This window comes from Eschrichtius robustus, chromosome 6, assembly GCF_028021215.1.
Source record: "Eschrichtius robustus isolate mEscRob2 chromosome 6, mEscRob2.pri, whole genome shotgun sequence".
Taxonomy (NCBI): domain Eukaryota; kingdom Metazoa; phylum Chordata; class Mammalia; order Artiodactyla; family Eschrichtiidae; genus Eschrichtius; species Eschrichtius robustus.
In genome coordinates this window covers 79,548,645-79,564,794 of record NC_090829.1, presented here as the reverse complement: position 1 = coordinate 79,564,794, position 16,150 = coordinate 79,548,645, and the positions used below count along the sequence as shown (strand labels likewise).

Here is a 16,150-nt window from a genome sequence, read left to right as displayed (position 1 = left end):
AAAATATTTGAAAAGGAAGTGATTTTGACATGATTTTAGTAATGTGTAAGGTGTGGCTAGGAAACATGTGGCTTCAGTAACTGGAGTCTACAAATTGGCATGTTCCTGACCTTGCTAATAAGCATTCCCAGATCTTTCCAGACCCTATCAGAACTTAACTACGGGACTTTCCTGGTGGTCCAATGGTTAGGACTCCGTACTTCCAATGCAGAACTTAACTACACTAAGCCCAATCTCCTCAAGTCCTAGTTTTCAGATAGTTGCTAGGTAGGTATGATTGCTTATGTGCCAATGTACCCAGACCTAGAAAAGAGTAGAGAGAGATGCAAGAGGCTTATCTATGTATAAAGTTCTCAAACTGGGCTGAGAGAGCCATTTTTAGTGGGAACCATCTTTAGTTACTTGACACTATTTCCTTATAAAAATGTCCTTGCACAGAAAAAAACTATTTTTTTTCATCTTTAAGAGTGCTTGTTTCCTAGCCCTTAGCAATTGACTTACTCTTTTCCTTTTCCTACCAAAAGTGATTACACCTGTTGTATTTTGTTGGCTTACTTTTATTATGCTACATAGACAACACAACTTATCAGGAAAGTCCATAGGAACCTCTTCCCCACCACAACCCATTAATCTGAATGAATGGAAGTCTGTTTAACTGGGTTTGTTTTGGACTCATATCCTAAGGATCTTTGTTACTTCAAACGCCATCACATGTATTTTTAATATACTTTTTTCATACTAAATCTTTGAAATTCAGTATATAATTTACACTTACAGAATATCTCAAATCAGACAAGCCATATATCAACTGCTCAATAGCCACACGTGACTAGTGGCTACCATATTGGACAGCACAGCGCTAGGACCTCATGAAAAACTTATTCCTATAGCACAGATTTCAGGTCCCATTTTATATGGTAAGATTCTAGGGCTTAAGTTGTAATTACAAACTACTTTGATAAGAGAAATAAGTACTTTTTTTTCAAGGTGCTGGTTTTATGATCTGGGTTAATTTAAAATCATTGTGCACACTACAATCAGTAGAATGATTTCAAAGCTTGAGATTTATCTACAAGTTTATTTTTCTCTTTTTGGCATTAGAGATGTGCTTTAAAAGCATTGAGATTGGTTTTCTTTAGTAGTTTGTAAATCTGGCTCTAGTGACAGTATCCAAAAGTACATTTTTATAAATATGTAAGCAAAATCATTTGACTACAACATTAGGATAAGCATAGAGCCAATCAGTAAGACACTTGAGATGTGGTATTAGCTTGGATGTGCAAATTCTGATCTATTATTTGTAACTAATTCTGTTACAGCCCCCAGCCATGCTTGTTTATTAATCATGTCTTCAGTGCAGGTGCCTTAAGTCATAGGTGATTTTCACTTTCTGTGTATAGAGGAAGTAAAGGAATGGGGAGCAAAGCCACTCCATTCCCAGGCACAGTGAACTAGACCCACTTCATCAGTGTATAACCTCCTCAGACCCAGGAGTTCTGCCTTAAAAAGAGACAATAGACCAAGTATGCAGGCAGCCACTTTCTAGCTGTGGTGTTTCTGCCATAATCAAAGATTATAACTGTACTGTAGGAACCTGTGAAATGCTCCAAAAAGCATTTTGAAATTGCTGGCCACTGCATTTAATCCATCCTTCAAGGACATTTGCTAAGAATCTGTGTGGATTAAGATAGAACTGTGCCCATACTTTTTCGTGAATATGATTTTATGTGAAAGTCTAGTTTACTACCATTGAGAATTCAAGAGGATAAAGAAACAACCATAAAATAGTGTTATAAAAAGTATTGTTTTATGTAAGGATCTGCACATTTTATATGAAGAAATTAAAAGCTTCTAACAACTTGAATATGAAATGTGGATTTGTTTTTTTTCCATTCAGCCTACCTAGTCTTCGCCCAATGTTGGATGTTAATTATTTGCCACTGACAGACATGAGGATAGCACGGACGTTTTGTTTTACCAATGAAGGACAGGCATTATACCTTGTCTCTCCTACTGAAATTCAGCGGTTAACATACAGCCAAGAGATGTGTGATAATCTACAGGTAGGTCAGGCACATTTATGAATAAACATCAGACAGTTGTAAAAAGAGAAAAAATTAGAAAGATGTCTAAAAGCTAAAATATTATTGAGCCAGACAATAAATATGCCTGCCCTAGAACATGTTTTGAATATATGTTCATCATTGTGGTGCTACCAAGTTCTAGTGTGGTTCCAGATATACACAGAAAAAAATAAGAAACGGGATGTGCGAAGAATGTGGAGATCATACATATCAATGGTTGTTTTGTGTGTTTTATTGTTTGTTTTGCCTATGGAGAATCCTCTGAAAGATTATAAAAATCTTCCTCCAGGGTGGGGAATATGTATGTACACACAAAAATTTTGCATACAATTCAGGGAGTTAACGAACTTTTTTTAAAGAAATCTTAATTGTGATTAAGAGCCATACAAAATAAATACATATCCTGTAGGTTAGAACTGGGCATTTGTCTTTGATCATAGCGGTAAGCAGAACCTAGAAACAAAATAAATATAAAAGCCTATCTAGCCTTGGATAAGTAAATGTGGTCACAAAATGTTAAAAGGCATCTTAGGGATTTAATTGGTTTCTCCTCCTTATTTTAGAAATAAGAAAACTAAAACCCATTCATTACAATATAGAGGTTCAGAGTATAAGCTCTGAACTATTTAAGTTGCATTTTGCTCACTTATATAACTTTGGCCATTTTACTTAATCTACTACCTTGAAGCACTGCTGTGAGAATTAAGAAAGAATTCATATAAAGCACTGAGCACAGTGCCTGGAACATAATAAGCGTTAAAAATAAATAATAATAAATGTTATTCAACAAATACTTAGAGTTTTTTATATGCCTGGTACTTGGCTGGGCTCTCGGAACACAATCATAAACAAGATACAAGTCCCTACCTGCTAGTGTGGAGGGAGAGATAAGTAAACAGACAACCACAATACTCTGGAAAATGCTGTTATATGGCTGTGCCGGTGCTGGGGAGACATGTGAGAGGGGCACCTGGGTTGATGGAACAAAAGGGAAGGGGTAGTTAGAAAAAGGTTGTGAAGGATGAATAGGAGTTATCCATAGGAATGGATGGCTGGAGATGGAAAAGGTAATGATATTCTTGACAGAGCAGAGGCATGCGACAGCCCCAAGGTTCAGGCAACTTCCAACAAAGTGCTGAGTTGGGAAGTGGAGAGAGTGAAGGGGTGATGCTGGAGAGTTAGTCAAGAACAGAGCTTGGAACACCTTGTAAGCTCCTTAAGGAATCTGGCATTTATCCCCAGGGCAATAGCAAGTCATTGAAAAGGTTTAACAAATTTGTTTATTAAAGCTAATATTCTGGTTGCAGTATGGCAATTAGTTTTGAGGAATTAAGACTAAAAGTAGGGAGAAAAATTTGGAGGCTTTTTAAAATAATTAAGGCCAAAAATAATAGTGGTTTGAAATAAGGCAGCCAACAGTGAGGAGAGAGAAAAGTTAGCAGATTCAATGGCTATGAAGTGTAATCAGTCAGATTGGAGGGTTACTAGATGTAGGAGTGAAGGAAAGGAAGGAATTAATAATTATTCCTGTATTTCTGGGTTGGGGAACTAGTAGATGGTGCAGCCATTTCCAAAGAGAAAGGATTCGGAGGAGGAGCACAGGTCTGGGGAGTAGAGGTGAAAGGGGATGATGATGATAGTCATGCTGCAAGTTCACAGACAAACTGACATTAGGTCAAAGGTCGGACTTTGGGTTGAAGTTCCTTCCTCCAAACCAATGGTTCTCAAATTTTGGTCTGCTTTAGAAAGACCAAAGCAAGTTAAAACTTTTTAGGGCAAGTTAAAAGTTAGAAAAAGTTAGAGCAAGTTAAAAATACAGATAACCAGAACACATCTATGCAAATTTTGATTTAGCACGTGTGGAATAAAGCCTGTGCATCTGTGTTTCTAACAAGATATCTCCCCAGTCATTCTAAATCACATCAAATATTAAGAACAATTTTACCTCACCATGCAGTAGCTGCCTACTTTGACTCATTTAAATTATCTTGAGCTATTTCATAATTTTGTATGTGATATAAAAATAAATCCAGCCTTTCCCTACACACCACCAAAGGCTTCCCATTTCATAGGGCAGTCCATGCTTGGTTCCAGAAAGGGAACTAGGACAGGAAAGATGCTATGGTAATTGAAAAAGAATCAGAAGTCTAGATTGGCAGTCACTGATCCAGTGTAAATTAATCCTAGGGTGCATATTAGCTTCCCATGCTTTCTAATTGTAGAAGGAAGAAACGAAGAGGGCAGAAAAGTGAAAATTTTAGGATGTCAGTTCTTGGAGAAGGGAAGGGAAAGGAAGGAGGTGGAGAAAGAAATGCCAGAGAGAACTGGGAGCAAAGCAAAAATCACCAGGAAAATATATGGAGAACAGACTGCCTTTTCATGACGTGCTCTAACCTGCCACCATGTTATCTTTTGATCTGTTACTTTACTCTTAGTCAGTCTAATGCTATTTTCTTTTGATCTGATATAGGACATGCTAGGAGATTTGTTTACTCCCATAGAGACACCAGAAGCTCAAAACAGAGGCTTTCTCAAGGGACTGTTTGGTGGAAGTGGACAAACATTTGACAGAGAAGAGCTCTGTGAGTAACAGAAGACCTGTTTCTAGACTAGCGTTTTGCTTCTATACCATGAAAACTATTTGTTTACCAAACATGAATAAAATTGGTCACTTTATATTAGATGCAATTCTAATAGTACATGCAATTCATAGTACATGCAATTCATACAAAAAATGAGTAAGCTAATAAATGTGTCATTTGCAGGTAGATCATACCTGCAAGGCAGGGTGAAGACATTTGGTTACTAAAATCTGAAAAAATGTTTTTGAATCTGCCTGCCTTTACTTCTAGGAAACAGATTCTTTATTCAAGGTTTACCAATGGTACAGAATAAATACTTAAAAAAATCTACCTGCGAAACTCTGATGAAAAATAATCAAAATGCAGTAGAAAGATACTAGGGAACATTTTCAGAGAGAAATTAAGAATACATTTTCCAGAATATCTCACCCACCATTTGGTCTTACAGATCAAAACTCCTTTTTTCTTGAATTTTTAACTATGCAAAAGATCTAGGTGCCTCCATACAATGGAATAGTATTCAGCCATAAAAGGGAATGACGTTTGATACATACTACAACATGGATGAACCTTGAAAACATCATGCTAAATTAAAGAAGGAAGACAAAAACGGCCACATATTGTATGATTCCTTTTATACAAAATGTTCTGAATAGACAAATCCATAGAGACAGAAAGTAAATTAATAGTTGCCAGGGACTGAGGCAAGGAGGGACTAGAAAGGGACTGCTAATGGGTACAGAGTTTTCTTTTTGGGGTGATGAAAATGTTCTAAAATTAGATAGTGGTGATAGTTGCACAAATCTGTGAATATGCTAAAAACCACTGAATTGTACACTTAAAAAGGGTGAGTTTTGGGAATCCCCTGGCAGTCCAGTGGTTAGGACTTGGAGCTTTCACTGCCGGGGCCAGGAGTTCGATCCCTGGTCTGGGAACTAAGATCCCGCAAGCTGTGCAGCATGGCCAAAAATTTAAAAAGAAGCGGGGGGGGGGGTGAATTTTATGATATGTGAATTTTACCTCAATAAGGCTCTTATTTTTTTAAAAATTGATCTAGATTCCATTCCTAATGTTATATCCTTGGGAATTCTCACTAAATTTTTACTAAGATAGCTGTTTTTCAATATTTAAAAGTTACTTCATTAAAATTAAGTGAAACTGCGCTTTGTAAATGATGGGGAAATTTTTAGTCTTTTATAAAGTAATAAAGGTCCTACAAATGTTTATTAATGCCCATCATGCATATACCCCATTCTCTAGTATTTACATACACACACACACAGATTTTTGAAAAACGACAACTGAGGCCTACAAAGACTGACAGCAAGATGAATACAGAAGATTGGAATGCCAACTTGGGCAGAAATTTAAATAAATGATCAGGCCTGAGATTAGAACAGACACTAATATGGGTTAAATATGAGGTCACAATAAAATTGTGAGCATCCCAACTCAGCAATGTCAAGAAATGCAATTATGCCAAATTGTATGGAACACCCCCTCACACACACACACACACACACACACACACACACAATAAGGCATATTATGGTACCAATATCTCCCTCAGTCTCTTTCATAGGCATTTTTCTTGGGTTAATGCTAACATCTGCAAATACAGATCTATGATAGGAACAAATATGTCTCTTCATGAGAACTATGACAGTAGAATTCAATGTAAGTACTTTGGTGATAAACTTGACTATAATTACTTGAATTACTGACAGAATGTTTTAAATTGCTATGGCTTGAACTCCCAGTTGGGGAAGCTTCAGCAGGAAAAGCATCACGCAGCCTCGCACAGCACATTCCTGGACCAGGTGGTATAGAAGGGATGAAAGGTGCTGCCGGAGGGGTGATGGGAGAGCTGACTCGTGCACGGATCGCACTTGATGAGAGAGGACAGAGGCTAGGAGAGCTGGAAGAGAAAACTGCAGGCATGATGACCAGTGCAGAAGCATTTTCCAAACATGCACATGAGGTAAACTGCCTAAGTAAATAAAGGCATCTTCATACAGTAATAACTTTAAACATTTAGGTCCTGCAAAAGAAAGCCTAACCAGTGATGCCACTGAAAGTAATCCTGTGTGAGAGCCTAGGTAACCGGGATCTCATTATAAGTATTATAACTCCCCTCATACTGGGGAGAGAAAAGTGTTTTTTTAATACTATATTGATACTTCTTTACCTTAGAGGATGACTTAAAGGAAAATTATCCACTGGTTCTGGTACACTGGGTCTATATTGTGCATCAGCTGCTAAAAAGGTACTTAGGTTGATTACATGATCTCCCCCAACAAGGTGTGAGGGGGCAGTAAAGGCTGGGATCCACACACCCCTTTTTGTCTCAATCATTAAAAATCATTTCCTGTCAGGCAACTCTTTAGAGCTTGATTGGTTTTTTAAAAAAATCTTTCTATATGCACTTTATTTCAAAAAATAAAAGAAGTCTTATAAGTTTTGAGATTTTGATATGCATGATTAGCTCAATATGAGCTTGCTTTGATTAGCACTTTTAAATAATTTTTAACATCTTATGGTGACTATTTTTTCTTTGCAGTTAATGCTGAAATATAAGGATAAGAAATGGTACCAATTCTAAACTTCTAAAGAAGCTATGACTGCTTTGAGAAACCATTATTCAGGGAAACCAAATTTATTCCCAGCATCACTATTCAACTGCTAGAAGTTTCTTCCACAAAATGTTCCATTACAGTCCATCTGAAGTTATCATAAGGGAGACTTATCAGAGACACTGTACAACCCAAAGGCTGGAACCCTGGTTAAAACCCCAAGATATGGCTGAATTTGCCTCTTCCCACGTGGAATGGAGCTATCATCTTGGTATGTTGTTTGCTAAGGATTTACATTTAGGAACTACGGAGAGTCCTGATTTGAAAAAATCCTGTACAAACAAAAAGCATTAATGCACTTAATGAAAAAAATTTTTGCATGATAAATTAACATCTTAAGAGGAAAAGAAAAAAAAAAGCATGTTGTGACCGAAGAAAAAAAGATTTATGGTAAACTATTTTTATAAATTGGACCACACCTGACAATTTTAAAAAATCTGTGTTAGAAGATATCAGTGCATTTCAAGTACATTTGAATACCCAACTGAAAAAACAAACAAAACCAGAGTTTTCTTTTCATCTATAACTTTCATTATACTAGGACATTATTGAATTCTTATGGCAAGAGTCTGATTAACGTTCTTCTCTCTCCATAATATTTTACATTATTCGCAGTTCTTGGTCATAATCAAATATTGCCAGTACAGTAAATTATTCCTAACACAATTATAGCCATTTCTATCACCTTCAGAACAAGTTGCTATTTTTAGTCACAAACCGTGCAGGGTTGGGTCACCTCGAAGCATTTTTTCAGCCTGGCTTATACTCTGCAGGGGAGTTGACAATAGGTTTGGGGAAACTAGACTTACAGGAACAATGCAGTTAGCTTTGAGAACTGATTTCACACACTCTGGTTTCAGTTTCTAAAGTGATATATTTTTAATGCTCCATTTGTATCCTTGTCTGCCAATTACACAGTATATTACTGTTCAGTCCCAGTGGGGTCTTCAATTCAAAGGTGCTCTTGCAGCCTGACACTCACAGACCAAACTGGTCATTCTCTTTAGTCTGATTCAGTAAAACCTCAGTTAATGTTTTAGGAAAGGGATTCTGACATTTCTGATTAACAAGGGCTTTCATTAGAAATTACTTTTTGGTTCAATACTTACTACTGAAAATTGTTATGAAGTGGTGGTGTTTTTGCTATAGTGGCTTTAGTCACCATTATGGACAACAGAAATTTTGTCACTCAACAGGCTAAATAATGTAAGCCACAGGATTATGTCAACAGATACCAAATACCTATTCCTTATTAAAAGCTCTTTTAAAAATGGAATAAAGAATATCCTTAACATGATAAAAGATGATCTATTATAACTCAACAGAGAGCTAGTAGAGGCAAACAAAATAAAGATGTCTGCTACCATCATTTAATATGATTCTGGAAGTCAAAAGTCTTAGGAAATGAACATATGCAGATTCTGGGACCCATCCTATAATATGTATGTTGTTCTTTCAAAAAGAATCTTTTTTAAGAAAATTAATGGGTTTGGCTCATTGAATTTTAATTAATCAAGGTCTTATCAGACTCACATTGTATTTCTTAAGAATTCACCATTTTCCTGAAGTCCAGGCTATTTGAGTAATCAAAAATAGTATTTCTGCTTGTTTTTTGTTTTTAAATTTTTAGTGAATTTGTTTAAAGTGGCACTTCCTTCAAATGTTCTCAGTAATTTTGAGAAGAACAAATTAATCTTTGAGAAGAGTAATCTTTGAAAAGAGATGGAGGAAAGAGTCAGAAAATGTATACCAGGATAGCATTTCTCAGAGTTCTTGAATTCTCCTGATTTCTCAAAAAAGCCTTTCTATGAATCTCTCCAGACTCCTGTGAACAGCCTTAGGGTAACAGAACCTGACTTGGAAATACAAACATGATACATAAAATTATATAGTAAAAATACTGAAGACACTTGAGACCAGGATTTGGAAAACACTGGTAGCCAAATTGCAGTACACTATTTGTACCATCAGTTTCAAGGACCCAGTTTTCTGATTTTCTGAACAAATACTTTATCATTTCTATAGTTAAAAAAAACTAAAAGAGTAAAATATTGGTTTATTTTAGAAACAATGAAATAAAGTCCAAAGTGGCATTAAATTCAATGACTATCTCTAAAGCCCCAATAGGATATGACTTAACTTGTTCTACATCAGGGTTTCTCAACAATGGCACCATTAACAGGAAATTCTTTGTTATGTGGCACTGTCCTTTGCACTGCAGATGTTTAGCAGCACCCCTGGCCTCTCTCCACTAGATGCCAGTAGCCGACCCCCACTCCCACCCGCCCCAAAATGACAATCAAAAATATCTCCAGCCATTGACAAAATTACCCCCAGTTGAGAGCCACTGTTCTACATCATTTGGAGACAGATTAAATGTGAATATGTAATATGTCTTGTATAAAATTAAACATCGTTAGTACACAGTAACAAATTATTATACCCAAAATTACATGTGTGGTTCGTATGCAATAAAATACTATTTTGGGGAAAGCTTACATGAATCACTGAAAGATAACAATTACAGAATATTTTAAAGCATACAGAAAAAATACCAGAAAGGACAAAATAGCATTTCACAGAAGTGCTTAAAACTGGCTTTAATGAATAGATCAAAAGTTTATAATTGGCACGTCAATTGGAAGTAAGGTGCTTCTGAAATGCTTGAAAAGAATAGGTTCTTTTTGTCTTTCAATATTGTTTTTATAAACCCTTTCTTAATGTAAGGGTAACTTCATCCCACAAACTCCTGATTAGTGGAATACAAATTAATGAGGTTTTACTGTATCAAAATTATTTTTCTAATTCAGAGATAGCAATAACAAGAATCTAATATGGACGTGATTTTTCTCTTTGAACACTTCTGTTCTGTGGCACTGACCTTAGCATGCGCACACACACACACACACACCCCACCATCTTACCATCATCATCATCTTTGGAAAAGGAGTACTGTTGATCCATGTAATACTTTACATCCCTCTTCTCTACTATTTAAATGTCTTGCCTCTATCTTGGAACATAAGAAAAATACTCCTAGTAACTTGAACAATGATAGAGAAAATGACTCTGAGCCTTAGTTGTCATCAAAATTACATTTTGTCTGCTTAAGGTGACATCAGAAGATAAGGCTTGCAAATCACAGTCTCTCTACAAGTTGACCATATCTCATTATGACTCCCTGAAGAGATAAGCCCTTCTTAGTGTCCCAGGAGAAAATGGGCCTTTAGCATTATAATTCATCATGAGGCTAGAGGTATTTTTTTTTCCTGGTTCTAATAATGCAAGCAATAATCCCTACCAAGAAATCATCCATTAACCTTGGAGTTTGGAGGGATGGATGATTGATTTATCATTTATTTTAATCCCCTGCAAAAGCAGTACTACCAGCTCTGCTCTCTACACTTCATTGAGACCCAGACTTAGTGCCCGTCATCATCACAGTCATTATCTGACTAACTTTGGAAGGATGGTGACAGAACTGAGTGAGATGTTTTCTGATAATTCAGTCATAAAGATAAGTTTTCAAATCTTTCATATAGCATTTGAATGATTCTCCAGTTAATAAATCAGAATCCAAGTCTCTAGTACTCAAAGATCTTAAGGGATTGTAAAGGAAAAAGTTTACTGTTGGAGTCCTTTTTTAAAATGTGAACCATGTGTCTGTTATCTGCATTAAGGGATCACCATGGCTTTGAGGAAGGAAGAGGAAAATCAAGATTATGCCCAAGGTTGGTTGAAGAAGATTAGGATTAGCTCTTTGAGATACTTGGTTTTAAAATGTTTGGCAGAAGGGAAAAATGAAGCAGATTTAGAAGAGTAAGCTAAAAGCCCTCTCATTGGTTTAGGGTCATTGGGACAACCCAGGAGTATCTGTGTGATTATAGCCTGTCTCCATGGGAAGGCATTGTAACTTGACCACTTTTGTTCTGAGAGGGCAATGCCAAAAGGAGTCAGACGTTTCTGCGAGGCCTGCTCTTTGCATCAGGAGAAACGTGGTAGCCTTCACAGCTTCTTCACCTATGTCCTCTGTAGCCCCAACCCCACTTGTGACCAGTTACTGTTTCACAGACACACTGCTCCAGGGGCCAGAAATACTTGCCAGTAGGTCATGTATTTGGATTGCACCATTCCAGGAAGCATGGCTGTAGAAGTTTATTGTATATATGTGCAGACAACATAGCCCTGAAAGGACAAAATTCAAAATAGGAAAGGTCTGACTTAGGAAAGAAGAGGAAATGCAATTTGGTACAAGCGGGCTGGGGCAAAGAGGGACATGGGAGCCAGAGTGAAGCATAATGAAGCTTTGATGAGGAACCGAGGCACAGTTGGTCTATTTATACATTTATGTAGGGAAGTGATTCTCAACTTTGGCTGTGCATAAGCATCACCTAAGGCGCTTCTAATATTCCCAGTTACACCAAAATCTTTCAGAGTGGGAACCAAACATCAGTATTTTTGAAAGCCTCCAAGATAGTTCTGATGTCCAGCCAAGGTTGATAACTACTACTAAGGAAGACACATTTGTTTACCCTGACTGGTGTCTAAGCCCCACTTCTGAGGGGTCAAGGAAAGCAAGATATTGGAGATATTGGCCAGATTGATATTTATTCTGTGTCGCAGCCCAAAACAAATGTTCTGTATAAATTTCTGACCAGGCAGTGCCCCATTAATTCTTAATATCTCTGTCTTTGTGATTTTCTCCTATATGACTGGCCACCAATTATTCCAATTCAAACATGTAGGTTTCAATTGCCTTATACATGTGACATCACCAGACACCAAAGATATCATAAGAAATTCAATACCATGCAACGCAAAGTGGAAAACTAATTCTCAATAGTTGGATAGTAGAAATTCTCAAAACAATCATTTACCAAATCAGGTCCAAATTTATTACTCATTCTTCATTTGGAGGAGACATGGGTACCAGGTACCTGTTCTGCCATAGCTATATTTTATTGGACTTGATCTTAGCAAGAAGGGAGAGCAACTCTCCCTTTTTGATTGTTGTCTTTGCTCTCAGGGCAAAGGAGTTTGGATTTATTTTCTTAGTTACTGGACATGTGTTTAAAGGGAGAAGAATGCCTGCAGCTGACTATGTGGCCTCCAGTGCCCTGAAAGAGTGATTTCACCTTCAAAAAAGGGAGAGTCCGCCTATCCAAGGCAATACTAGTCAATGAGAAAACAGGAGAGTTCTCTCCTCTCACACTGCTCCCCTCTGGTATTGGCCCATCCTTCTCAACTGCAAAGCCAGAAAATAAACTAGGTGGTAGTTATGGACAAGTGTGCACAGGATCAAAATCTCTAATAACCTATAATTTTTAGTACTTAATTATGTGATGTTTTATTCTAGGAAATAAGAAACAGATGACATCATTGATGTATCTTTCTTTCATCTTCAGAATTTTTGCATCTTTTCAGAAAATGACAAATTACTATTTTTCTGTTGCACTCAGCAATTGTGACTATACTTAAAATTCTTGTAGTCTGTAGAGATATCAATAAAATTGTATATGTTTGTACATAGATGCTCTCTTATGTTATATCATACACCACTAATGATTGTTGCCAAGATTAAATATGGACAGAGGTAAGACCCTCATTTGCAACAGTGTGAACTATGGTTTTGCAAACTAAAATTGTTTTAAAAAGGGGAGGTGGGTGGGGGAGCGATGTACAGCATATGTATTTGAACTAAAATAGAGAAAGGGAAAAAAAAAACTAAACATAAGTTCCCCAAACTGAAAGATTTTACTAGTTTATTAATCTAAAATGGTAGAAATAAATAAGATGTACTTACAAATTCAACATTCATACCTACTTCCTCACTTTTTTAAAGTTCAGACTTTAATCCCATGCAGGCAAAAAAATAAACTATTATGGGCTTACACCACCACCTACTGGTTATTACGAACATATATTAACCAGCACCTGCAAAAGTCCCCCAGAAAGCCTGCGCTCTTCTGCTCCTCTGGCTTTCGGCTGCATGGTTAATTCCTCTTCACACGCTTTCTTTATATTTACCTCCACTGTGGCCTTGGCCAACTACTCTTACTCTTCCAAATGCTGTCTAAGTATTTCAGAAAAAATTTCCCACCACCACCATTTCCCTCCTAGTTTCGGTTCGATATAAAAATGGGGAAAAAAACCGAACCAACCCTAGGCTAAAGAATGTTTTCTGATTTAAAGTAAAACTATTAAGATAGACTCTTTAAAAATCCAAATACCCAGTCTCCCCTTCAGAATTTTCTCAAAAGGATCCATTTACTTCCTCACCCTCTTTGAATTACAATCACTCAGGCTTCACGTATCTGTAATTCAGTGTTTAAAATACTGATTTGACTTTTTTCCTTCCTTCTCTCCCTCCCTCTTTTCTTTTTCCATTCATTCAGTCCAAAAGTCAACCAACCTGAGCAAGTTCTGACCACAGCCCCATGTAGGGACTGCACTGGAGCAGGGTGAGAGGGACAGCCCCTAGGAGGACAGAGCTGGAGCGAAGGGCTGGGTCAGCCCTCAGGTGGTCAGTAGTGGTGCCTGTGTGAGGGAGGCAGTGGAACAGGGCAGAAGCCAGCCCAGCAGGTCAGGAGATTAGGGACTGAGCAATTGGGTGAATACACTGAGGAGGCAGGAGGCAGGTTTCTCACTGATGGAGAAGAACAAGTAAAAGGGAAAGAATAACCTCTGTAGCACTGGACTAGAATTTGAACTGTCAGTATGAGTTTTCTATATACACATACACACACATACATATGACATAACAAAGTGTGTGTGTGTGTTGTACACATGCATATCCTAATTCCGAACACCAAGAGGACTAGGAGCAACACCCGAGGAAAAAGGAGCATACCTAGTGCCTAGATTTTTATTTCTAAACACTTTTCTCTGCTAAAAGGAACTGGGGCTCCTTGAAGAAATAGCTGATTTCAAGGGTGAAGCATGTTTTTGTGCCAGAAAATATTCAAAGAATCATGGGGATGTGTCAAAAGGACACAGAAGTCAGCTTGAAAAGGAATATACAGGCCAAATCAGGGATAATTTGGATCAAAAAGTAATGATAGGAATTGAAAAAAGTAGGAACTCATGAGTCCACATTGACTAATGTCAATTAATTAGGAATTAATTAATTAGGAGTCAATTAATTAACTGATTAATTAGGAAAAGAGAAAGCTCTTCTTTACTGCAGAATGTCAACCAACAAATGTGGATGGAATTTTCAAATTTCTCTTTGGCAACCACTGTAGTGATAGTATGGGCAACAAATACCAGTGGATGCTAAAACTAGTGGGTTAAAGTGGGATAGAGGAATAGGATATTTACATAGTCTCAAAGTATCTTCACAAAAAGTACTTATTAATCACCATATATACACACACACACACACACATATATATGTAAATAATTTTACACTGGAGAAACCTGGCAGACACTATTTTAATCAGGTGATCGATGTTACCATCACCAGTAGGGGAACAATCATGTGCCATCTGACAGCATGTAATGAAAAGAACACAGCATCACCTCTGTGATAATTCTGCCAAAAATGAACAATATGGAAATATTGAATAAAACCAAACTGAGAGACATTCTATAAATGACTACCTTGTATTCCAACTTTCCAAGGTCATGAAAGTAGAGGAAAGATGGATGTTCCAGATTTAAGGAGACGTGACAAGTGGGTGCAACACATGATCTGGAATTGGACCCGTTTGCTATATAAGACATAATTGGCCCAAATCACAAAACTTAAGTGTGGTTTCCCACTTAAGTGGGAATGTTTGTACTATTCTTGAAACTTTTATTTAGGTTTGAAATTATTTCAAAATAAAATTATAAAAATAAAAAGTACTTTCAATTTTGTTGATTTACTTGCATTTCAAAAACATTGTCTTCTACCTTTCACAGCAAATGAACAGCTGTTTTATGGATTAAAGAGTAGTCTTCTGAGCTGGTCTGGGAATCCAAACATTATTTAAAATTTTTCTTTCAAAAATGTGTTTTAATTACACATATAATACATGAATACATATTTGTAGTGACACCAAATAATAAATTTAGACAAGATAAAAGTGCAATTTCCCTTGGTCACCTCCTTATCTGTACTAGTTATTGGTTTGTTTCCTTCCAAACATTTTTCCATGCTGCAACTTGCTTATTCAAATACTTACTGTGTCTTAGATACCTTTCCAGGTCAGTACTTCAAACATCATTCATTCTTTTTAACTTACTTATATTATTGCATGGTGTCAATAAAGCATAATTTGTTACTATTACTCTACTAGTAAACATTTAGATATTTCCCAATCCCTCGATATTACAAACAAGACTGCAGTGAATGAACATTGTTGCACATGCATTTAGCATATCTGCAAGTGTTTCTCCAGGGAAGATACTGTGGAATTCAGTCAAAGGGTGTGCTGGTTTAAACCTCTTACATAGATGTTGCCAATTAAACTATTCTTCACCAGTGTATGAGAGCTACTGTTGCCCTACATCTTTGCCCATTCTCAATATTAATTTTTTCTCAATCTGAAAGGTGAAAATGGCATCTTGTTTTTATTTTTCCTGATTAGTGAAATTGAACACCTTTTTGTGTTTACGTTCTTACCCCCTCTTTTGTGACTTGTCTGTTCGTAATTTTTTATTATGTTCTCTTAATAGTTCTGTTGTGGTAATCCTACAGAAGTAGACTAGACACCCTACCCAAAATTTGGTTCGGATATTAAGACTAATGACACATACACACACCCTAGGAGGACACAAAAAAGATTTACTATTGACATAAAGAGGCTTTCTGGGGAGAGGAGAGTAGCACTCAAAGTGCTCTAAAATGGCTTGAGAGCACAGGTAA

At 36.8% G+C, this 16,150-nt stretch overlaps 1 protein-coding gene across 3 annotated transcripts in view; it reads left to right on the top strand.

Moving 5' to 3' along the window:
- Window positions 1-7,268, top strand: part of STXBP5L (syntaxin binding protein 5L) — a 359,862-nt gene extending 352,594 nt beyond the window's left edge. For all 3 annotated transcript variants that reach the window (XM_068546656.1, XM_068546655.1, XM_068546657.1), the window contains 4 exons: window positions 1,898-2,063; window positions 4,555-4,666; window positions 6,427-6,647; window positions 7,227-7,268. In XM_068546656.1, coding sequence (XP_068402757.1) covers window positions 1,898-2,063; window positions 4,555-4,666; window positions 6,427-6,647; window positions 7,227-7,268 — 541 coding nt within the window. The remainder of the gene's footprint in view (window positions 1-1,897; window positions 2,064-4,554; window positions 4,667-6,426; window positions 6,648-7,226) is intronic.
- The last annotated feature ends 8,882 nt before the right edge of the window (window positions 7,269-16,150 follow it).